The sequence below is a fragment of the Cloeon dipterum genome, chromosome 4 (assembly GCF_949628265.1).
Source record: "Cloeon dipterum chromosome 4, ieCloDipt1.1, whole genome shotgun sequence".
In the NCBI taxonomy this organism is placed as follows: Eukaryota; Metazoa; Arthropoda; class Insecta; order Ephemeroptera; family Baetidae; genus Cloeon; species Cloeon dipterum.
Genome location: NC_088789.1, coordinates 15,452,317 through 15,474,942, shown reverse-complemented (window position 1 = coordinate 15,474,942; position 22,626 = coordinate 15,452,317). Strand labels below are relative to the sequence as shown.

At 40.4% G+C, this 22,626-nt stretch overlaps 4 protein-coding genes across 5 annotated transcripts in view; 1 reads left to right on the top strand and 3 right to left on the bottom strand.

Annotated features, from left to right (window-relative positions):
* mRpS23 (mitochondrial ribosomal protein S23) overlaps nucleotides 1–22,626 on the top strand; it is a 240,514-nt gene that overhangs the window by 164,850 nt on the left and 53,038 nt on the right. The gene's annotated exons all lie outside the window — the stretch shown is intronic.
* Nucleotides 825–4,796, bottom strand: LOC135943942 (farnesol dehydrogenase-like). The gene is made up of 6 exons (XM_065490610.1): nucleotides 4,600–4,796; nucleotides 3,392–3,569; nucleotides 3,170–3,308; nucleotides 1,865–1,994; nucleotides 1,649–1,804; nucleotides 825–922 (listed from the first exon to the last, which is right to left on the bottom strand). Exons 1-6 carry the CDS (start codon nucleotides 4,729–4,731, stop codon nucleotides 881–883), a joined length of 777 nt encoding a protein of 258 aa, XP_065346682.1. The 5' UTR covers nucleotides 4,732–4,796; the 3' UTR covers nucleotides 825–880.
* LOC135942841 (cadherin EGF LAG seven-pass G-type receptor 2-like) lies at nucleotides 4,970–14,239 on the bottom strand. The gene is made up of 10 exons (XM_065489168.1): nucleotides 14,098–14,239; nucleotides 13,161–13,291; nucleotides 12,533–12,746; nucleotides 11,822–11,992; nucleotides 11,043–11,295; nucleotides 10,553–10,765; nucleotides 10,071–10,181; nucleotides 8,904–9,113; nucleotides 8,595–8,845; nucleotides 4,970–7,514 (listed from the first exon to the last, which is right to left on the bottom strand). Exons 2-10 carry the CDS (start codon nucleotides 13,267–13,269, stop codon nucleotides 7,358–7,360), a joined length of 1,689 nt encoding a protein of 562 aa, XP_065345240.1. The 5' UTR covers nucleotides 13,270–13,291; nucleotides 14,098–14,239; the 3' UTR covers nucleotides 4,970–7,357.
* On the bottom strand, nucleotides 15,296–21,697 carry LOC135944269 (transient receptor potential protein-like). The gene is made up of 17 exons (XM_065491099.1): nucleotides 21,377–21,697; nucleotides 21,110–21,251; nucleotides 20,955–21,050; nucleotides 20,740–20,882; nucleotides 20,140–20,341; nucleotides 18,985–19,161; nucleotides 18,692–18,926; nucleotides 18,477–18,641; nucleotides 18,277–18,422; nucleotides 18,116–18,222; nucleotides 17,924–18,057; nucleotides 17,732–17,852; nucleotides 17,477–17,672; nucleotides 17,264–17,422; nucleotides 16,991–17,210; nucleotides 16,418–16,929; nucleotides 15,296–16,019 (listed from the first exon to the last, which is right to left on the bottom strand). The coding sequence occupies exons 1-17, from the start codon at nucleotides 21,508–21,510 to the stop codon at nucleotides 15,564–15,566; spliced, it is 3,345 nt and encodes a 1,114-aa protein (XP_065347171.1). The 5' UTR covers nucleotides 21,511–21,697; the 3' UTR covers nucleotides 15,296–15,563.

The window sequence follows — 22,626 nt, the reverse complement described above, 5'->3', positions numbered from 1 at the left end:
AAAGAAATTGCTTCCATTTAAACAATTGATCAAACACTTTCCTTCTAATTACAAGCATTTAATTTATATTAAATTAACTTAATTTATATTAAATTAACTGTATGTAAAATTTACAAAATCTCATTCTGAAACAGTTGACGTTTTTCCAGGAATAAAGATATATAAAAAAAAAAAACTAGAAAAATTAGATCAAAATCATTGAATTTTAGATCTATTTTCTTACAAAATGAAAATTAATTGTCTAACTGCACATAAATCGTTCCTCACATCACAGAAAGTCTCCCTTAAGAATAATTTGCGAATCCCCAGGCATCAAGGAGAGCACGCACTGTCTCTCATTTGTCAGTTAGCGTGCAGTGAAAACCGGGTTAATAAATTGCGAACTTCGAGGCCCGCTTCTTGTGGCTTTGTTCAAGAGTATAGCAAGTTAATTAAGCCGCCGAATATTATCGCCGGCGGCGAGCCCTCTTTGCTCACCATCACTCATTCATTGCCTCGCCCGCCCACCACCCACCCGCGCACCCCTCAGCGTCTGCTTATCCATTGTTGTGTCAAAAGGCCCACCCTCCAACCCGTGTGTACTCGCGGGCCGAATTCGTGTAACTCGGGGCTGACATTCAATTTCCGCCTCTTTCGTGTTCCTCCGCCAACCTAAGCTGTTTGAATAACATTGTTAAATTGTAATGAACGCGCGCGCGCCGAGAAGGAGCAGCAGAACCGTCGGCGAGACGAATTCTGTCGGCTGCTAAATTAAATCACGTGCGCTTGTGGATGTGTACATGTGCGGCTAGCTGGCGTGACAAGAACAAATTTCATTTGGTGAATTTATTTTGCAAACTCTGCGGCTTTATTAAATTTCTTTTTCTACAGCAGTATAGTTTCAGAAGTGTTCGCCTACTGGTTGGATTGTGAGTTGGTGGATCTGCAAATTAAAAAAAATATATATATTGCTTGTAGTAACTTAAAGAGATTTAAGCGAAGTCCAAAAGTCGCCAAACGCCTTCTTGCTCCCATAGGAACCCCGATGTTAATTGGCTCTCGTAAATCGACCTTTTTCTACTACCGACCGATTGTTTGGTGTCTACTTGCATCTTAAGAGTCGGCGGTCTATCGATTTATAATCGTAGAATTACATCAAAAGTTGATTTAAACCGAGTGTATTGCGAATGAAAACACGCAAATTAATTGGATACAGTAGCAATAAAGGCTCTGCTCGAAAAATTATCAACGTTGATTGGCTGACGCAGCTTCTTGCAAAAGGGGCTCGAGAGCTTTAGCAAAGCAGCTCACATGTGCTTTAAATTGCGCTGGAGATGCTACTTGCGCGTTGCGTCGGCCAATAATCAGTGTCGAGCAGAGCCTTTGCTGCGTGTTTTAATTCTCAACTATACATAATATCGGTTTTAATCAACTTTTAATGTTTTTCTGCATGCAATTTTATATCGATTTAGCAACTCTTAAGCTGCAAATAGGCACCAAACAATCAGTTGAACTGCACGCTAAAAGGCAGCAGAATAAAGAGCGATTTACCGCAGGCATTTAAAATGGAGTAATTGTATGGGAGAAAAAGGCGTTCGGCGACGTTTTAAACTTCGCATGTCACTTTTAAAGGTGGTCATAATATAGCATTTTTAAATATTTGTTAAACCTGCACATGAGGTGGGCAGCCAAGTGCATATTGCACCGCATTGGCCACGTCCTCTGGCTCCAAGCTCGGATTTTCCGCGTACATCTTCTCGCTTTCTTCCTTTGATAGTCCGTTTGCCATCCACCAATCGGTTTTAACAAATCCTGGACTCACGTTCTGAAATTCTTACGTAAATTTCTTTAAAACAAAATTGTAATCGTTTTGTGACTGACGTACCGTAATTCTGATCTTACTTCCCAAATCTCTGAGCTCCCTTCTCAAGCCCTCAGTCATTACACTGATTGCGTGTTTGGTCCCAGCATAAGCGTAACTTCCAGGCATGTCAACTATTCTTGTCCCGACGATACTAATATAAAATAAATCATAAGTCATAATAACCTAACCAGGCTGGCAAATTTCTGGGAAATTGTTTAATATTGCGGAAAAAAGAATGTTTGTGTGTATTTTTCCAGCAATTATCTAAAATTGAGGGCAAAAATTGTACTGTAGGAAAATCATATACATTTAACTGTTGCATACTGCATCGACGGAATTCTATTAAGTAAATTTTGGGGTCTTTAAAATGTGACAAGATTATATATATATATATATATATATATATATATCGCTGTGGCAGCGACCAATCCCAGTATCTTTTCGGATTGTAGCAAAATTTGCGTGTTGCAAAAATCGCTCAACAATGTGTGCAAAAATCGAAAATCAACTCTTTTGTTAGGGATACTGGGAAAAGGCGCTGCCACAGCGATATATATATATATATATATATATATATATATATATATATATATATATATATATATATATATATATAAAGCTCTCTATCAAACTTGGTAAAAATTATGGCCCGTTTTCAGACTCTTTCTGATCAATCCGAAAAAACGAAAGAATCCATAAACAGTATGGTTTTCCCCCGTTTATTTTATCGGAAAATTTTATACTGTCAATAAAACTAGAATATTTGACGAAGACTCAACGTTTTTAATGAAAGAGTTTTTGTATTGATATTTCCAACAGTTTGTTTGTTTGGGAAAAATAATTAGTAAATTATGAATCTCCAATTTAGAAGCGGTTTCCAAAAAATACACTCATAAATTATTGGAGTCAAATAATTTGTGTTTTAACAGAGTATTTTTACAAATAAATATTTGGATAATATTTAGACTTAATCCGTAAACCAACCGTTAAAACACTGGTTAAATTTTTCAAAATATGTCTGGACGATTTTAACATCAAAAGACAAAAATGCAAATTAGAACAATGAAATGCTGACGGTAAAAAAATCTTTTCTGTGAAATATAAAGAAATTTCATAAATTGATTAATTTGTGTGCCCAAATTTATCAAGAAACATTAGTCTTTTTGGTATAAAAAACATGCTTAGTATGGAAATTCTAGTGATCTTTTTAATTTAAACATAGATCTATGTCATGCTAATTTTTCTCCACAAAATAAACTAAAACGCGTAGCAAAACTGACATACTCTAGAATTGAACCCATTGTCTGAAAGATAATTTGCTGTCACCTCCCAATGTGGACGATGTGTCCGTCGTCGACGTTTCTCCGTCGCATGTCTTTGACAGTCTCCTTCGTGAGCACCTGCACGGCGATCAAATTCAGGTCAACCATGGTACGCCACTTCGGAAAAGGATCATCCTCGCCCTCTTTTCGCATGTGCCGAAGATGAAAGACGTGAGTGGCGTGTCAATTTGAATTTCACTTTGATGTATATGCACAGTGCACTTACCACCGGCGAGCGACGTAGAGAGCAATATTGCTGCGTTGTTCACGAGTACGTCCACACCGCCGACTGTTTCTCGCGTCCAAATTAAAGCTTTCTGCAGTTCGTCGTGGTTGCTCAGATCCACTTTGCAAGCGTGCAGTTTGCCTGACGCTTTTAATGCTTCCAGCTCTTCTGCCAACGCCTGGAATTTTTTGTTTTGATATGGATTTTAACGGAGAATAATGATTTGCGCCTACTCCTAGCTTAAAATACAAAAACCTTCATCTGGCCGACAAGCATTAATTCTTTAAAAGGAAACTCTTACGATTCAACGTTTTATTTAAATTGTGTGTAGTATCAAAAGAGTTGAGAGATATCACCATTTTTGATTCGAGGAAGTTTGCAATTTATGCAGCTCCGACAGGTTTAAAATTCTGGATAGGATTTAAGCATTGGAAATTATTCAAAATCGAATTTTGAAGCCACTTTTCATTCAATCGTAGACTCTACTTGACAAGTCAAATCGATCGGAGAGTAATTTTTTACACTCAGGAAAATTTTCTAGATTTATCACTTTTGCCGGGTAATTTAGGCTAATAAAACTCATTATCAGTTTGATATAATGTTTTCAACATTTCTAAAATGACTACCAGGTCATATAGGTCTTTCAAAAAAATCTAAAAAAATGTTTAATTTTTACCATATTTACCTTTTTTACATATTCAATCAATATATTTTTTGGAAATAAAAATGACGGAAGAAAGTTTTAGGTAAAAAATAGTTATTTTTTATCAACTTTCAGGATATATTTTTCCTCTACCTACGATTAGCAACTAAAAACTTCCAACTTTCAAAGCTCGGTACTAACACTGGTGGGAATTTTTAATTTATTTCGGAAATTTTATAAAAAAAACTATATTTAAGTCAATAATGTTGAAATTTACTAGGCAATTTTCTTAAAGTCCGCATAAAGTCACTAAAATCGTCGAATCGAAAATTTATACCACACCAGGAAAAGCTACAAGAATTTGATAGTTTCACCAAACACTAAAAAATTGAATTCTACAAGTTTATTTGCTAGTCAAATTGTGAGATGAAATTTTCCCTAATATAAGCTAAAAAATAAAACTTTATCGAAGTTAACCAGCAATAAACCTATTTTAACATCCAACGGTAATGTGTGCTTTAAATAATAAAAACAGCTCACGTCACTGCAATTAATGAAACTTTACCTTCACTCTGTCATCTCTTCGGGCAAACCCGACCACCTGCATGCCGCTGAGCACCAAGGCCTTGGCCACCGCAGCTCCGATGCCTGAGCTTGCCCCTGTCACGACGGCCACTCTGCCTGCCCATCGCTCCATGACTGTTTTCAATTTCAATCGGGAAGTGACTTACGTCAAGGCCAATTGCTGACGCTACTCTCTGTCCCGGCAGTGAATTCAGCTCTATAAAAGCTTTATAAGTGTTTGCCGGGTGGGGTTATTTATCTTATCATTAAAAGAGTAGGGGAATTCGGTGGAATGATGAAGTTTCAATAAAGATTGAAATTATTTTTTGTGCTGTCCATGGGGATTTACATTAAAGCAGTCATTTGATTTCTTTTAATTTGAAGCATTTATTGATTTCAAAATTTACAGAATCCAAAGATGGTGTGTTGCTTGTGTATGCCATTATTTTGTGTTAAGTACATGTTTTTTTTACTTTTTGAATTACAATCTTCTCGTAAAGTTTGAAAAATCTACGCATAAGAATCAATTAAAAATTAATAATTCCCTCGTATAATAATTGGTTTGGTTTGTTTGCATTATTTTACGCAATTCGAAATGGGGTAAAAATCCCAGGTCCGTTGGCTCGCATTCCTTTTGCTTGACACGGTGTCAGTTTGATAATAGAAATCCATGCACTAAAATACGCTAAACAATCTAGGCTTACAAATAGAAATGCAAAATTTTCTTATCCAACTAGAAATTAACCGTGGGAAAGTTCAAAAAGCCTGAAAGCGGAAATAACTGTACTATACATTGTAATACTCAAATTTTAATTTCCTCGCCAAGTAGTCTTTTGCTATGGTAGTTGATAATATGGAAGACGAACATGAAAATGATACTTTTGTGTTATTATTACAAGTGATTGCAATGCTTTTCACAAAAAAATCGACGTCGCAACAATGCTGCTTAGCTGCCAAAGGTGTTTCAGCTGCAACTCTCCGAATGTTAGCTGTATGGGATCGAGTGAGAGTGATTTTCAACTAATTCGAGGTGAGCAATCGTGAGAACTTAAGCAGGCAATTTTGGAAACAACATTTGACGGTCAACGGCCGACGTCTGCCTCAAAGTATGATGTAATGATTTATTAGGATTGCGTCCCTATCACTGTTTGGAGTCAAATAATTTACACTTTTGCCAAGATCAGGAGGCCGTTAGCACAAAAAATGTCACTTTCAAGATTGCCTCCTCGCTTATGATTATTAGCTTGGCGTAATAGAGATTGTGTTATGTGATTTCCTCTTGCTTAATGTCTAATTTTCATTTTGAAATATATAATAATGTACACATCTTACAAATAGAGTGGGTCGTCGTCGTCTCGATCATAATCCACATGCGTGTTTTGTGTGTCAAAAATGGAGAAAATTGTTTGTTGACACAATTTTACTTGAGGGAAATCTCGGGAAGAATCTCAATCCATTTAATTACACTTGAGCACCATAAGAAGATGGATAGGGTTGCTATTAGATTCGCCTACGAAATGAGCTATTCTTTAAATTTTTAAATATATTAACGTGTCATCCATGTTATAATACATATTATGCATATTAGTCGAGATCACAAAATGCTAAAACGCTGGCAATATGTACGTTATAGAGACCAAAATTACACGTTATAGGAAAATCCGAAAGGCAACTCTAATTGTTTGTCATTTTATCGTAATATATAATAATTATGTTCGCTATTGTGAGGTAAATTAATCTCGGTCTCTGCAGATAACCGTCTCGCGTTAAATGTTTAATTACAAGTAAAAAGAGCAATCTCTTTCCTCGAGATCCTCCGTTTGTTTTTTGAAAGACTCAATCGATCAACCAATTATTTTTTTTTGTTTCGTTTTTACTTTTAACAGCACCTATTGATTACAAAGATAACATTCCTGATTGCCGTAATTTTCCCAAACTGCACGCCTATCACCGTTTCTATTTTGATATAGTACTAGCTAACGGCAGGGTCGACAATTTTCCACAATATATTTTCATTAAATTCAATTTATATTTCTAACATATCAATGCGTGTAGCATTGTTCCAAAAGGGACAAAATTTGCTTTTAAACCATCCAATCGTGATCTGAGAGAAATAATTGCTGTTTGTGAGATTGTTTCAAGTGTAGGCCATCAATTCAATCATTTTCTATCCGCTTGTAAGCATTTATTACAACAACTTGCTTCGTATTTTTAATTGCACATATTTCAATATAACTTTGAGATAATATCATAATTAATGAAACAAACGAAAAGGGGGAAATCAAACTTTGTGCGACTCTATGAGAGCGTAACATGGTAAATTCAAACTTTTGGTGATCTCCAAATATAGCACTTAAATGAAATGATTCACGAAAATGTTATCTTGTATAATTGCACGATTCAGTGTAAATGTGAAAGAGATAATTAAAAATGCATATAGTTCATTGCCTAATATAGGCCTACACAATGAGTTGAATAAATTGTTCTGCAACCGAATTTACGCTCTTAGGTTTCCCCTCAACTTCTATGCAGAAGCGATTTAAAATGGGCCGCAATTAACTCCTTCAATCATCGCTTCAAAATTTCTTTGCTTCAACGTATTCTCAGAGATTGTGTCTGAAGCAAACTTCAAGCCCGAACCTATTTACTAACTGTGCGAAAAATTAGCCGTCTCCCAATTGAATTTCAAGTACCTCTGTGTTCTTAGTTTTTGTAAAAGAGTTAATTTGCATTCCTTGCAATTTTGCCGTATTAAGTCTTTAAGTGCTGATGGTGCTTATGTTCTCGAGGCGGAGTTCCAGCAGCTCGCTCGTTTCTTCAGGCTCAATCAGGTCATCCTCAGGGTGGCACGCCAGGGCAGAGGAGGCTGCGGCTCCTGCTGTGCCACCAGCATCATCGTCCTCAGCCCAAACCGACCTGTATTTTCATTTAACAATATTAATTCGATAAAACATCAGGCATCGCGAAGAAAATAAGTAATTCTATTATGTGTTTCAACCCAGTTAAAATTGTTTAAAAAAATGATCATGCTTTTGCCCCTCTGTTTGATTGAGAGCTTTGAGAGTTGCATAAGAGTTAATAGGAGCTGTTAGGCATACTCTTAAAATCAGTTTGAGCACTTTTTATTGTGAATGATGACTTGACATTATTTCAAAACTTGATGTTTTATTCCAGTCATCAAACACTCCACACATATATTTAAGTAGCAATGAGCAATATTAAATTGTTTTTTTTTAGATTTAATATAACTGATAAAAATTAAAGCGTTTACAAATAATCAGTCGATATACACAAAAAGTAAGTAACTATTTGATGCAATCGCACAGCAGAGCAGCAACCCAGTCTAAATATAATCGTTTTTAAAATGAGGATTTTTTTAAATTAATGAATCCATATTTTCTGCTACGCTTTCATCAATCAGTTCTTGTGAAAGAAAAGAAATAAGCAAATATGACTCTACTCTGCGCGAAAATAAAACCAGAAAATAGTCTTCACTAGTAGATTTATAACAGAATTTGTTTAAATTAAAGCCAAAAGATTAAAAACTCTAGCGTTATGAAAGTTTTTACTTTTTTCAAGGGGGTTGAAATATAGCAATATTGGGGTGGAGGGTAAGCACACCCTAAACCCTTCAGCTGGTTCAGTTGGTTCGATCGGGCTCGGTGAGAGGAATCCAGGACACTCCATACTTGAAATTGCACCACGGTAAGATGAGACACAGAGGTCTCAGTTTTCCAAAATTGTCTCGTGCAACCCACAAAAATAAATGTTTTGTCAAAAATTGAAATGACATAATCTACCAGTGAAAATTAATATCTGGTGTGAATCTCGTTGAGTTGCTTGACCTTATGCCAGTTTGGTCCTCCAACCCGTGGCGTTTTGTCATTTTGCAAATAAAGATTTTCTGAATCAGATTCTCGCAATTAAATCCCCAAAATTTCGAAATCCAAATAAATTAAATCAGTCACGGTTATCTTTGACAAATCATTTTCAAACCTGTCTGCCGGTGAGGGTAGCTCAGGGTGTGTGCGTGGTGTCCATCCGTGGTTCCAGTCGCGTCCGCTCATGCCCGCAGTTGTGGCAGGTAGCAGCGGCTGGGCGTCGTTCTGCAAAGGTGATGGCGGTGCGGTCAGCAGGTTGCCAGGGCCGTGCGGACCCGCGGGCATCGCGAGCGGGTGGAAGTTGCGCACCAGCGTGGAGGGACAGTCGGGAAAAAGAGTCGACGAGCACGCGAACAAGAACCAATTCTGCGAAATTCGCGTTTTATTATTTTTGCTACTTTTTCACCACTTTGTGACTGCTCACGAAAATGGCAACGGTGATTGCGAATAGGAGCGAGGCCGCCAGGGACTGCGACTGCTCGAGGGCCAGCACGCTAAAGAACCAAGACACGGCGAACAGGGGCATCGTCCAGGCGCTGAGACGGAGACTCAGCCGGGCAGCGTCCTCGGCGGCCGTGCAGTGCAACTTGTGTGGCGCCTTCCGCACCCCCATCACTGCCAAAGCTGTTGTCGCCTGCCGAAATATTGTGTTTTTTAGAACCTCTGCTCAGGCTTTCCTCGTGGGCTATGAGCTCAACGGGTCCCAATAACACCATCGAGCGGAGTGGAGCTTGGGTCCAATGTGGCCATCTTTCCGCTACCCACAACAGGTATTATATTGAAAATCCAAACATTCGTCCCTCGAGTCACAAAAGTTGCCATATTTCTGACACTGTGCAGCCAGTAAAATTCCCCGGCCGAAATGCTCAAGTGCCTTGACACTGTGAAGAATTTCTTAACAATGCAAGCCAATGGGCTGGTTCTACATTGTATTAAAAAATCTGAATTGAAAATAATGATTTTCATTCTATTGATATGTTAAACTATGGATGAGTAGCAAAAGTAAAGAATTAAAGATAACCGTTCTTGTCCTGGATAACTGTGCTTGAATAGCAAAAACAAGGTCACCTATGAAACAATCTACTCGGCCGTTCAAAACTATTAACTGCACTCACTGTTAAGCACAATAAAAAAGGTAAATAAGGTGATGAGTTTTTTACGTGTCGCCTCTAATAACCTTGCAAAATGAAACTCTTCTTTAATCTTTTATAGCTCAAATTTCCACCAATAAAATTCTACATGTTAGTAACAAGCCTAAAATTAGATAAATTTAAAATATTTTACACACGTTTATTCCTTTTTCAAGCATGATTTAAGAATAGCATTTTGTGTTACTCAGGGTTATCCTTGCGGATTTATTTAACTGGAGAGTCCTTCTTTTTCTTTGAGATTGTATCTAGAAGGATGGCTAATTTTAAATTCTGATAAATTTCCCCAGGGAGCTAGCTTTTTTTCCCAAGCAGTCTTCTGGTTACTGAAGGTAATTTTGCTTTGCGCATTTTATTATTCAAACTCAGCCGTTACGGTTTTGGGTTTTAAATTCAGATTATGCTCGAACGAGTTGTTGATTTAATTGGAGTTGTCTATTTACCGTTATCAAAAATGCGACCGGCACCAAATAGGAGACGAGCATTCCCTTTTGGATGGAAAGCCAGCAGTATCTTCGGTATTCATAGCCTCGAGGATGGATCATGTAGCTCAGCTGCAAAAGAAAATGTTCGTGATATCAATGAATTAGAAATGTCTAGATCACGTGAAGATGAAATCCCTTTTCCCGTGTGATGTTCCAGTTTATTAACATGTTTTTCAAAAAGGTTCTTGACAATCATAAATCCTATTATTTAAAAAATTAAACTACCCAGAAATTAAAATTATACGTCAACATCCGTTATTAAAAAGTCAAACCTGTAAGTATTGACTGAAAATTTAACAACGCAAGTATTAAAAAGAGGGCAAGAAATTAGTTCAATAACTCTAGAAAAACTGTTCCTTTAAAGATTATTGTGCTTTTATAAAATCAAATTTTTTAATTTAATTGCAATTTCAGCTTTAAATTCACTAAAATGAGCTCACCAAAACGAGCAGCAGTGGTAGAGCCCAGGCGATGACGGCCAATCCCTGAAGGCCGGGTGGCCTCGACGAGGATCTTTCGTGTGCGAGTGAGGTTTCCCTGGCAAGCCAGATGTAGACCCTGACGCTGTTGGCCGTGAGCCAGCATGCGGCGCTCAGGTGGAGGTAGTGCAGCAACAATGAAACCGCCTCGCAACGCGCACCGTCCATTGTGGCCTGAAATTAATTAAAATTATTGATTCGATTGGCACGTGATGCCTTTTTCCGTCTCCCTTGCGCCATTAAAGAGGAACAAAAACGAGCGTAAAGGGGTGATGCCTATCAGACTACACAAAACGCTAAAGAGGAAGCAATTGCTCCTTATGGCTCCAACGCGCCGTTTAAAAGGATGTGAAGCGTTTCCTGAACGAGACGAGAAGAATTCCTTCACTTCCGGAACTTTTAACGGGAGTTCGCAGCTTTTTCACGGAGTAAAAATGTGCTTTTAACTCACGTGGACTGCAAAGATGAAAACCAGCGAAGCAGTCGCGAGTGCAAGTTCTGTGTGAAGCAGCACAATTGCCGCGTGCACAGAACCCGACGGAATTCCTGCCGAAGGGGTGGACCTGCACCTTGATCTGGCCACCTTTCTCAGGGCGCCGAAGGCTGTCAATCCCTGAGCGAGCAGGGCCACGACCATTCCCGCGAGCACTACCTGGCTAGTTGTTCCACCACTCTCTTGCTCGTTGGGGCCAAAGTAGATGAACCTACAGCAAAGGTTGGGAAAATATATCAATTAATTTTGGCAGGGAATTGTTGTTCTGATATGCAAGACAAAATTAGACGTCATTTACCCAAACGGAGTTAAAAATAAATAAATTTATTTTACGCAAACAATAAGGGATGGAAGGTATTTTCGCAATTTTTCAATTTGATAGCCTTTCATTCCTGGCTGTTTGCCAATGGGAGAAGCCATTTTAATATCACTTTTAAATTCCCCCCGTGCGTGTTTTCCCTTTCTCCATTTTATAAGTTTGAGTTAATAATTATAAAATTAAAAAATAAATTACGTAATTTATAAGTCTTAAAAATGCATAAAATGGTTTCATTTTAGTAGGAAGTTTAGTAAAAATTAGATCGCGAATACGTTAAATGATTATTATTATTTTTTTTATTTATTATTATTATTTTTTTTTTTTTTTTTTTGAAAAACCATTGCATTTCAATATATTTTTATTGTCTTTTTAACAGAACCTGTTCCTCGAAATTATAAAATTAAAAAACCCAGCTCACATGACGCTGTCCATGACGTCGTGATCGTGGAGATCGCCGTCGGCGAGACTGTTTTCCGGCAGCTCCACTTCCTCCTCTGGCTCGTCGCTCAGGGCCTGTCCCTCGATCTCCTCCGCAGCCTTGACCGCTTCAGGGTCGGGAACCACTCCTTGCAGCCAAATTGCCGCCTCACTGCAGGTTCCGATAAATGAATGAGTTTGAAAGCTATTGTGCATGTTCATTGCATGGCCGCCTTGAATCGATGCACAAATAATCAGTTTAAAAGCCCGGCGTCCTACAAACGCGGTGGAGGAGAGAGCGCCGCTTTTTAATAACCTGCGCCTGGTTTGTTTTAATGTTCAAATAATGCAGATGAGGATCGATTTTTGTCACGGCCTGACTCTCGTCGTACCCTCTATTTTCGCTAATGGCAACGGCGCCTCTGACAATTAAAAGTAATTGAAGCAACTTTAGAAAAGTCTTTTAAAAATTCGGTGTATTAAACCAACTCCATTATTTTAGGGAGTTAATACGAAATATAATATTTACAACAAATATTTATATTTTAATAAATTTGATTAATTAAGATTCCACGTCAGAAATTGTTAGCTGCAAATTTGACAGCATCTAATGAGTTCGCCATCGGTGCTCATTAAATGTCCCCTCATTAATTTAATCACATTGTCAGCTCTAACAATAGGATCACAAAGACGGGTATCAACCGGTGCCCACCTTTTTCCACTGTTGTTGTTGTCGTTGGCAAGCGGCTCGTCTGAGTACTCGTAGGAGTAGTACTCGTTCTCCTGTGTGGCCCTCGACGCCGACTTGACCGCCGAGCCGACCGGGAAGACGCCACCGCGGGCTATCGGGCTCACTCGCAACTTTGCTACCAACGGACGGGCTCGCGGAGCCGACGAGTTGGTCGCGTTCTTCGCTCCTTTCAGCCCTGCGGGTTTGCAAACTTCTTAATAACCTAGTTTCGGAATGCCGCTCCTTCTCCACACCAAATAGAAAAAGATCTAGCTCGGGACACTATTTCATGTTTTGATCCAAAAAATTATTCTGCATGAAAAACAGCATGCGATATCATTTAAAAAGTAATTTTCATCAGAATGGAAACTAAACCCTTAGCCTACAAAATAATAATTTGCTGGCGCATTGCCCAAAAGGTTTTCAACCAGCAGCATTCGAGAAGCTGAAAAATAAACTCGCAAAGAGCAAACACAAAGTGGGCCACTTAACTCATGCACACACGAAACCAAGCGTCCGGCGAACAAAACGCCAGTCGGTTACAACGAGCCAAGAGAACGAGCATGCTCCCCTTTTTACGGGCTAGCTGTATGTTCTTTTTTATTTCTACCTGGTATAGAGTTATCGTGAGTAGCCAGAGCTGCCATTGACTGAGAGGCCAGCCAAGTAATAATAAATGCCAGGATGGTCCAAACATAAATTTTCCAGGTGCGGGCCATGTCACTCGAGCTGTCACAACACCTGGAGTGGAACGAGTCGTTAATGACCTTTAGCCACACACAACGGACACCTTTTCAACTTGTACTCTCTCGCTATATGTATACCACATACACACAGACAGACCGACACACGCTTTCAGACCATTCCGAGACTGTTCACGTACAAAACGAAAAAAGTGTGTGCAAGCAGAAGATAAATAAATCATGGCACAAGAACGTGGGTGCTCAGACGATTTCCTTTCAAGAGAAGATTTGATTGTGATTTTTATCGTCCTTTATTGATTAGGGAATTAACTAAGAGGATTATTTTCGGAGGGACTGACTTATAAATTTTACTTGGCAGAGCTAACGGGATCAAAATGTGATAAATTATTCATCTGGAAAATCGCAGGTAGGGTGCCAAGACCGTTGGACCTCGGTAAGCAGAATTTTCGAAATCGCGAGCAGAGAGGCGTCAAAGGCAAAAAGCACCTTTTATCACCCAGGGCTGGGGACGAGAGGCTGAGTGTGAACCGGGGAAAATGCACGGCCGCAAAATAAGTGGCCCCTTTAGTCAGCGTGATTGTTCTGCCTCTCGAGCTCGCGAGAGTCTGCGGGTCAAGGGTCAATTGAGGTAATACTGCAGCGAGTGTTAATCATCAAGTTGGCCGAATGGCGCCTTCATGCAGGGACTGCCTGGCGCCATTCGCGGCCCAGAAACGTCAATACTCGAGCGAGGCGCGCGCGAGCGGCCCCGGGCGAACGGCCCGGTGGCCCTCGGAGGGGCGGCCGGTCCCCCGCGGGGCTCCGCACCGGGCGGGGGCGCTCGAGGGGGCCGGGGGCACTCACCGGAGACGGATTCGGTGGCTGCTCAGCGCGACGCGGTGCGGGGGCGCCTCATGTCTCGGCCGCTGCAGATGCTGGCCCGGCCACTCGGCGAGATGACTGTGGCCCTGCAGCCTCCACGGCGCCGGCGCCGTCGGCCCCTCGCGGTGGCGGCGACCACGGTGGCCACGCACGCGCTACTTTCTCGCCGCTTTTGCCGCAAAAGAGGCCCAAATTTGTTTCGCATTTATTGTTGTTTCGCTTTCCGGCGACCCGCAAAGCTGGCGCCTTGTTCCGCGTGAGTTATGCAACCTGCTCACCGCGCGTGATTGCCACGAAGCGTATTAATGATAATCCTTGCGTGCGCCTGCTTTTCCTATGATATCAGCTTAAATGCCAGACGAGTGGGACTTTGTAATTGATAAGTCTAAAAGCAAAAGAGCTTATGCCCAGTAAAGGTTCATAGGTCTGGCAAAGGTCTGAGGATCTTGAAGAAATTTGAAGCTAAAATTAGGCACTATTTGACCCCACGAAAAATGAAAAAAATGCGAAAGAATGAGTACATTCGTGCAGAGTTGTACTAAAAATGTTAATTTTCCAATTGAATCCAATCTTTGGTAGATCTTTAGCACCTGCATGCTAGGGGAGAGAAATAGTGATCATAGATCAGATTGAATTTGAGCCATTTTTAATTGTAAACGCGCTTAATTAAGTGGTATCGTAAGTTTCCAACCTGCGAAAAATGCATTTTTCATGGGGTTGAAAAGGGGTTAAAGGGGGATACACCCTTTTGAGGTCAAATAGTGCCTATAGTTTTAGTAAAAAAATTACATCAAGATATCCAAGACCCCTGCCAGAACTATCTACCCTTTCTGAACATAAGCTCAAAATTGAATTAAATAGGAAAGTCACCTTAAATTATATTTGCTTAAACTTAGCAATAAGAGTGCAGTCCATTGCAGGTCGATCGTTTTCAATTTGGATGTTGTTTCTCAGGTCAAGTAAACTACTGATCAGTGATGTGAGTGATGCAATATTTCTCATCAAATTTTCTTTTTTGTCGCCCATTCATTTTCCTAGACATGTTTGGAGGACCCATTTATCGGTTTTTAAGCGGTGCAGTTTCTGCCTTCAATATCAATCTTTGTATATTTATTTTTACTTGAAAAATTTAGACAATTTAATTGAGATAGTATTGACTCTAGGACAGTCAATAAAATAGTTTTTCTCATCATTTCTCACATTAATTTATTAAATTAACAGCCATCGTGTATATTGCTTTGTTGAAATATTCAAACTACAACGAATACATGCTAGCTGCTTTTTGCTTTTCCCCATTTGATAGTCACTGCAACTCATAATGAGTTGAAGACCAATTGTACATTTTGAAGTGCTTATATTTAATTAAAATAATACAAATATCCTCTTTTTCTTTTTAAGCATAGATAAGTAAAAAATTGCTTCTATTTTTAATGACAAAGCCAAAGAAATTAAATCCATCCGTCGACAATCTTCCCTGTGACGGTCGACTTCCCACCCGGCTGCGGTGTTCTGACTGACGGTGACACTCCTCGCTCCTCTGGAATGGGCGACACACCTCTCCTCCTCGCCGGCACCCCGCTCGCTGCAGGTCGTGGCGCAGGAATTGTTGCGGAAGATGATCCAGAAGCCGTGCTCGCTTGGGATGGCATTGGGGCGGGCTGCTTTTGTTTAGGATGCACTGGTGGAGTGCCGTGGCTGACCTTGATCGAGGGTTGGTGCACCGTTGGTGGCTCGGGTGCCTTCTTCGCGCTCTCCTTGCGTTGCATCATCACTTGGCTGTTTGATCGCTCTGGAGGTTTTGGCGCTCCCGCTGCTTTTGGCACTTCCGATTCCATTTGGACCACGGTCTCAGGCTTTTTCGTGCGGGGGTCTGATGTCACCGATGACAGTGAGGAAACAGAGCTCTGGAAACGAATATTATAATTTACTGACAAAGACTGTTTCCGATGATTTGTCTTTTCCGGAGACTCGCGCATTTCATAAATTCTTGCCTTCTCTCTATTGTGAATTTATCCTAGAAAATTTCGAAGCTGAAAGAAACACTTCTCTGATATGAGCACGAAACTCTTTTTATAAGTGTAAAAATGTGACCACCAGCGTGTTTGTGAATAGAGTGAGGCAGAGAGCTTTTTAGTGCAACATTCTCAGCTGTTTGAACTAAACACAATTAAAATGTGAAGCATTTCCTAATGCAACAAATAAATTGAACTGTGTATCACTCTGTTTTTTCATGTTTATTAAAAAAATGTTTGAAAATAGATAATAGATCCGATATCCGCGATTTGAAATTTTGTATTTATACCTTTAGGATGCTAGTGATCTTATTAGTTGGAGGGTTCTTGATTCCCCCGTTTCCATTGCTGTTGGTGAAAACCTCGTCATCCGCAGCTTCGGTTCCTGGGTCCTCGTACTCCTTCTTGATCTTCTGCAGCTTGAACTTGGCGTAGGCGATTCGCGCAGCAGGTGACACTTCGACCAGGCGTGGATTGTACTCAACCAGCCGATTGCTGTCCACGTTGGCTTTGTTCTCCAAGATGTGTTTGCGGATGCTCTGGCGCGACCTGCGCACCACCAGCTCCGAAGTGCTGCCGATGGGATCCTTCCTGCTGTTTCTGCGCTGCACCTGAGCGTTCCAGTCCTTCTTCTTTGACGCGCTGGTCGGCCGCTTGCCGCCGATTGCACGAGCGATGCGCGAGAACACGTCCTTCGGGCCCTTTTCATTCTGGATTGCCTCATTCACCACGCCTTCGACGTAGCCGATTTGGAAGTCCTTCAGCAGGCGACGCTCCATTTGCTTTCCCTTTTTGCCAGCAACTGAAAGTGATCAGAATGTTTAAATTTATTGCAGAGTTTATTTAATTCATTTGATGCTTACGATTGTTTTCGTTTGGATCCAGAACAGGCGTCTTCATTCCATTTGTTCTCAAAATATCGACCAATTCAAATCGCAGCGTGGATATGTCCTGCCGGATTTCCATTACGTCGTCCTCAGTGATTCCAAACTCGTCTCGCTTTCTTTGTTCCGCCGTCACGTATCGCCTCACCAAGAGCTTCATCACCGTTTCGTGTCTTCGTTCAGCCTTTTCTTTACACGCCTGTAAAAATCATTTTCAGTCTCATCATTACGGCAATCACATCTGGAGCTTACTCTAATAGACGTGTTCCTCTTCTTTTTCTTCTTGATTGCAGAGCTCATCATACTCACAGAAGGAAACAAATTAAAGGGAGGGGGTAGAATATCGTCCTCTTCAAAGTAACTGATCCACAGCTTGCTCCTTGCAAATTTCCACTCGATGTCCGAGCGCTCCTGCATTTCAAAATGTAGAATTTTGAACTATTAATTATATTTCAAATTATTTACCGAGATAATCTGGTAAGAGTTGGACATCATGGCAATGAGCATGTTGAGCAGCACGATGACGTTGATAACAGAGTACGAGCCGAACATGAGCAAGGCCCAAAATCGCGTGAAAGACTTGATGCCAGCGAGTTCAAACGAAACAAGGTCGACCAGACCAAAGCTGGCCCAGAACAATGACTGCGATGTTTCGAACATACTGGAATTTGGCAAATAAATATCAGATAAGAAGTGTGGTGACTTCAAGAGAGCACTTACTTTGAAAATCTCCTCCAAATCGTACAGGATTTATCTTGGTTTTCGAAATCCGCAATTCCATTGGTCCCGTAGCACTTTTCTTGCTCCAAGTCAGAATAGTACCAAAGCAACTGATTCATGCCTGTTTCGAGATACATTGATTACAATTAGGTTAGCACGGGTTATGAAATATTGGTGAAAATGGAAATTTACCGCAGCCAAAAGCGAATAGAACCAAGGTGTAAATGAAGAAGAACTTTAAGATGTCGATGATCATTCGACCGAGTGAAATTTGCAACGGTCCTAAATGAGGGTTGATGCTGAATATGTGTACCAGTTTCAGGAAACTGAGTGGTGGAGTGAATTTATGAGCTCGGTGACATTCATTATTAAAATGGGTCGCACCTGAAAATCATTCCAGCAGCAAACATGCCCTCGGCCAAAAGGTACGGGTCGAACGGGTCCCAATCCTCTCTTGGGTAGTACGGGTCCAGTCCTTGCCAATACTCACGCTGGAACGCAATTTATTGTAAAAGTCGCACACATCATTATTTTCAGAGACGCACCCATGTAATGAAGTGGGAAACGCCTCGCAACGCAATCCAAGTCACATAGAACATGTTGCACGTGAGATCGATGATGTTCCACAAGTCGCTGATGTAGTCTATTATTCCATCTGCCCAGAGAGAACGTATTTCCCAAGCCACCAAACCTACCAGAGGGCACGTGTTAGTGTGAGAAAATTTTCATGGCTCGGCGAACCCACTCGTCACGTAAATAATGCAGCCGAACTCGACGAAACCAGGTATGGAGCCTCTTTCCCGTCGCGCCCAGTCGGTCAGAATGTCTTGCATCCATTGACTGTCGAAGGCGTAAGCAATCCACTCCATCGCGAGTACCTCAACTCGTTGCGAGGCAGCACCGAGGAGCACTGAAATTAATTTCACTTGTAGATCATGCAGAAATTGCAAAAATGTTTACTCAGAAATAACATGTAAGAAGCCGAGTGGGTGATGAACTTGATGAAAGGCTTGGTCATGATTTTTCCTCGCGATGAGTTTGGCGCAAGCATGTAGATGAGGCTGTTAAACGGAAACATTGCGGCTAGCTTGGCCACCTCCATGATTCGATTCACCGGGTTCTTACGCCTGAAGCCGGGCAACCCTTCGTACCACATCGAAGCCAGCAGCTGCTGCACATTAGGATGAGCAGTGAACTGTAGGAAAAGTGAGCCTAGTTATAAGGAGGCTTTAGTATAGGCTTATCTTGATTACGTTTTTCTGCTTGTACTTGATGCCTAGTTTCAGTCGCTCAAGGGAGCCGTGCTTTCCCGGTTCCCATATATTGTCGATTTCGTCAGGGTCGTAGTTCAGCATCACGTCCAGCTCGTAAGAGGTGCGCGCGTGGTCAAGCAAAGACGTGGCGAATGTTTGCACTTGTTTCCGAAGATTCTAAAAATCGATCTTATTAGGAGAAAAAATACCCCCGACATTTGTATGAATCAAGATTAGAGCTGTGATATACAGACGACGATCGACATTTTTAGCAAATCTTAGTGGGAACATCTCTAGCTATGAGAAAAAAGACAGAAATTTACACGCAGATAATTTTATGATATTCGAATTAACGAAAGGACTCAGAAATCTCTGCAGCTAATACTGTGGTACTGCTGATGAGGCCAAAACTTTACAGTGCAAGAGCGTGTGTGACATAATTTTTCCTCTTAAAATTTCACTAATTCCTGAAAAATCCGCGCAGAGCATATTATATCCTTTTTTTAATCTAAAATTCATCTAATTGAATCATGAAATTTTCAGCCACTTGTAACTATCTAAACAGTCTTATATCAGCAATCAATATAATTTGCATATATTCCATTGTGTTGTTCCCAAGTTGGATTTTCAATTTTAAAGTTGGGAATTTTAAGCCAATAAATTGATTGATTTTCTAGACTAAAATAATCTTTGAGAATAAATACAGGCAAAAAATACTGGCTAAAATATGATATTTTCTATGCACGGAATGTGTGTTTGTTAGACTACCAACGACACATAAAAAACGTTTTAATCAAGTTATAAATTGTCTAAAACCAACTATTTTACTCCAAGACCGTGACAAGCAATATAAAACGATGGAACAAAAAATATTATTAATTTTCACAGCCCTAAACTTAAATGAAACTTATTATAATGGATAGTTTATAAAATCCTCTGTATGCGCAACAGTCCCTTGTAATTTATAGAAAGTGTATGGATGTTGTGCGTAGCACACTTTTAAAGAGGCCCTAAGTGTGCGTGCACACTGTGCGCTTCCAATCACTTTCGCAGGGGTCGCCGCCAACTGTTACGCAGTCACGTTTGCATAAATGTCACAAGGCGGATTACACAATCGATTTCCACTGGCGGCCACGTGAGTCGCCGACAACTTACATCATACTCCTCTCTGAACTCGTTCTCCATGACGCGAAGCCTGGAAAGTTCGCGAGATAATTCAAAGGCCGTGAGCAAAGGGTCGCGCGATGAGAGCGCGATGAGCGACGGACTGGATAGAGCTTTGTACGCGTTGATTCGCGCCTGCGAGTGCCGTAGCGAGTCCTGATCGCTGGACAGGACACAGTCATCGCAGCCGCACCTGAAAAGAAATAAACTTGATAAATAAAAATAGGATGTTAAAAATTGAAAATATTTTAAATCATTAATAATTAGTACAGTAAAATTGAAGCCTAAAGAAACCTTTTCAATTAACACCAATTTTTTGATTGGAAAAATTCAAAAGTGCCTAGAAGGTTTCTATTTTCTCACGCTTGGAAACCAGCAGCATGTAGAAGTTAATTGGTTTAACTTTCAAAAGCGCACGTAGGCAACTGGCGCGCCATGGATGATTGTCATGGTTGTCTATTTTAGTTCTTTGCAGGCGCTACAGCTCTGTCGCGCAAATGGAAGGAAGTCTTGTGAGAGGTAGTTTTTGTATAGCATTGCTAATTACGCCACCCAGTCGGCGTGAATAACGCGATGAAAAAATTAACTCACCTGACGTCATGTGGGCTGGGGAGAGAAGCACCTCTATCCAGCAGAATTTTTATGATCTCGTAATTGTTCATGTGGGCGGCCAATATGAGAGGGGTGATGTCCGTGGTGAAGGTTGATTGGGCTCGATCAACGGCTTCCCAGCTCTGAAATCAATCGGGGTTTATTTATTCTCGTCGAACGACGCTGTACTACTTATATTTTTTTCAAGCACTCACATAAGGCTCGCCAGCTCTATGAGTTTTTTCTTCATGCTCGAGCAGTGCCTCCACTCCCTCGACATACTCTTCTTTTATAGCGTGCAGCAAAGAATCCTTTTGATGAAAAATGGTTAAATACGTGCAGGAGTCTTTGATGTGTTCTGGTGATATACCTTGACTTTAATTCCGTACGCTAAGAGGATCCTAATGAGCTCGATATTCTCGTTTTCTATCGCCGCAATCAGTGCCGACCGATTCAATGGATCCACACAGTTTAGATCAAAATCTGGCTTATTAGTGTTTTCATTTATGATTCTGAAATGTGTTTTTTGTTAAAGCACTTTCAGGGAAAAATAAATAATGGAACAATAAATTAATGTTATGTTTATACAAATTTTCTCGTGTTCTAGATTTGCGTGGAAACTAAAACAAATCGTTACCGTTTTACTGATGCGCAGTCACCCCTTTCTGCATACAAAAGGAACTTCTTTTCCAAGGTTGTAAGTGTGTACTCAGACGGCGCCTGCAGGGACACCACGTCCTGCATCATGGCGTATTCCCTTTTCGAGCCCATCGTGCAGTCACTCGCGGCTTTTCATCAAACGCGCTGGAAATCCGTTTAGTTGAAAGCTATATAGTAATCCAAGAAATATTTTGACGGTAATCCGGACACTGCCAGTGAGTGAAACTAGCACGATCACAGGTGTTCTCGAACGAGGCCCCAAACACGGAGTGACAGTGACGCTTTTGTGACTGAGAGATTCTCGCCGAAGGCACGCACTTGCCGGCCCAAATCCAATTAGCCGCGTATAACGACGCGAAGCCGTATACTTGCCAGTGATACAAACCCTACGTATGTGCAACCTTGCTGGGGAGCTAGAATTTTGTTTGTTGTTGGTGGTATTTATTGGGTTAATCGCTTTTGGCTCTCGAAGAAATGGAACAATCTGGTTTCCGGCGGATAAATGGATGCTTTATTCAGAAAATATTTTTTAAACTTATTATTCTAAATTGAAATTTCCAGAAAGTTTAAAAAAGGACTTTCCTTGTTGACATATAATATAATATATGTATTTTATATTAATTTCATAGAAAGGGTGTGAGGGTTTGCCAGTTTTTGAAAACAGAAATTAGAAATCAATTGAACACAAGGGAATGGATCTAATGAAAGAAAATTTAATAAAAAAACATAACACTAATATTTAATATTTGAAAAGTGCGACCACTCGAGGTTGTTTTCATGTTGAATATAATTAAAACCAGGCTTCATCCTCGTTGTCAAATTAAAGAGAAATTCGTCTTCTTCTTTTTTTTTTGTAATTGTAACTCATGATTAGGACGTACTTGGTGACGTCGAAACTGGTCGAGAAATAAAGAAGACGAATTTCTCTTTAATTTGACAACGAGGATGAAGCCTGGTTTTAATTATATTCAACTAATATTTAACTTAATGAAAATGTGGATCATTGCTGGATTTTGTTAATGGATGCAAAACCCAAATGCATTTCACACGAAATAGTGCGTCAGCTTTAACACTGGAGCTAATTAGCTGAGGGGATCTTTTGCCTAAGGCTCAAGTCCGCTGATTAAATAAAAAAATAAAAAACACAAAAAATGATATGATATAATATACATATTACTCAGGATACTGGATGCCCTATTTTCGCAAACCATATTAGCATTTTAGATA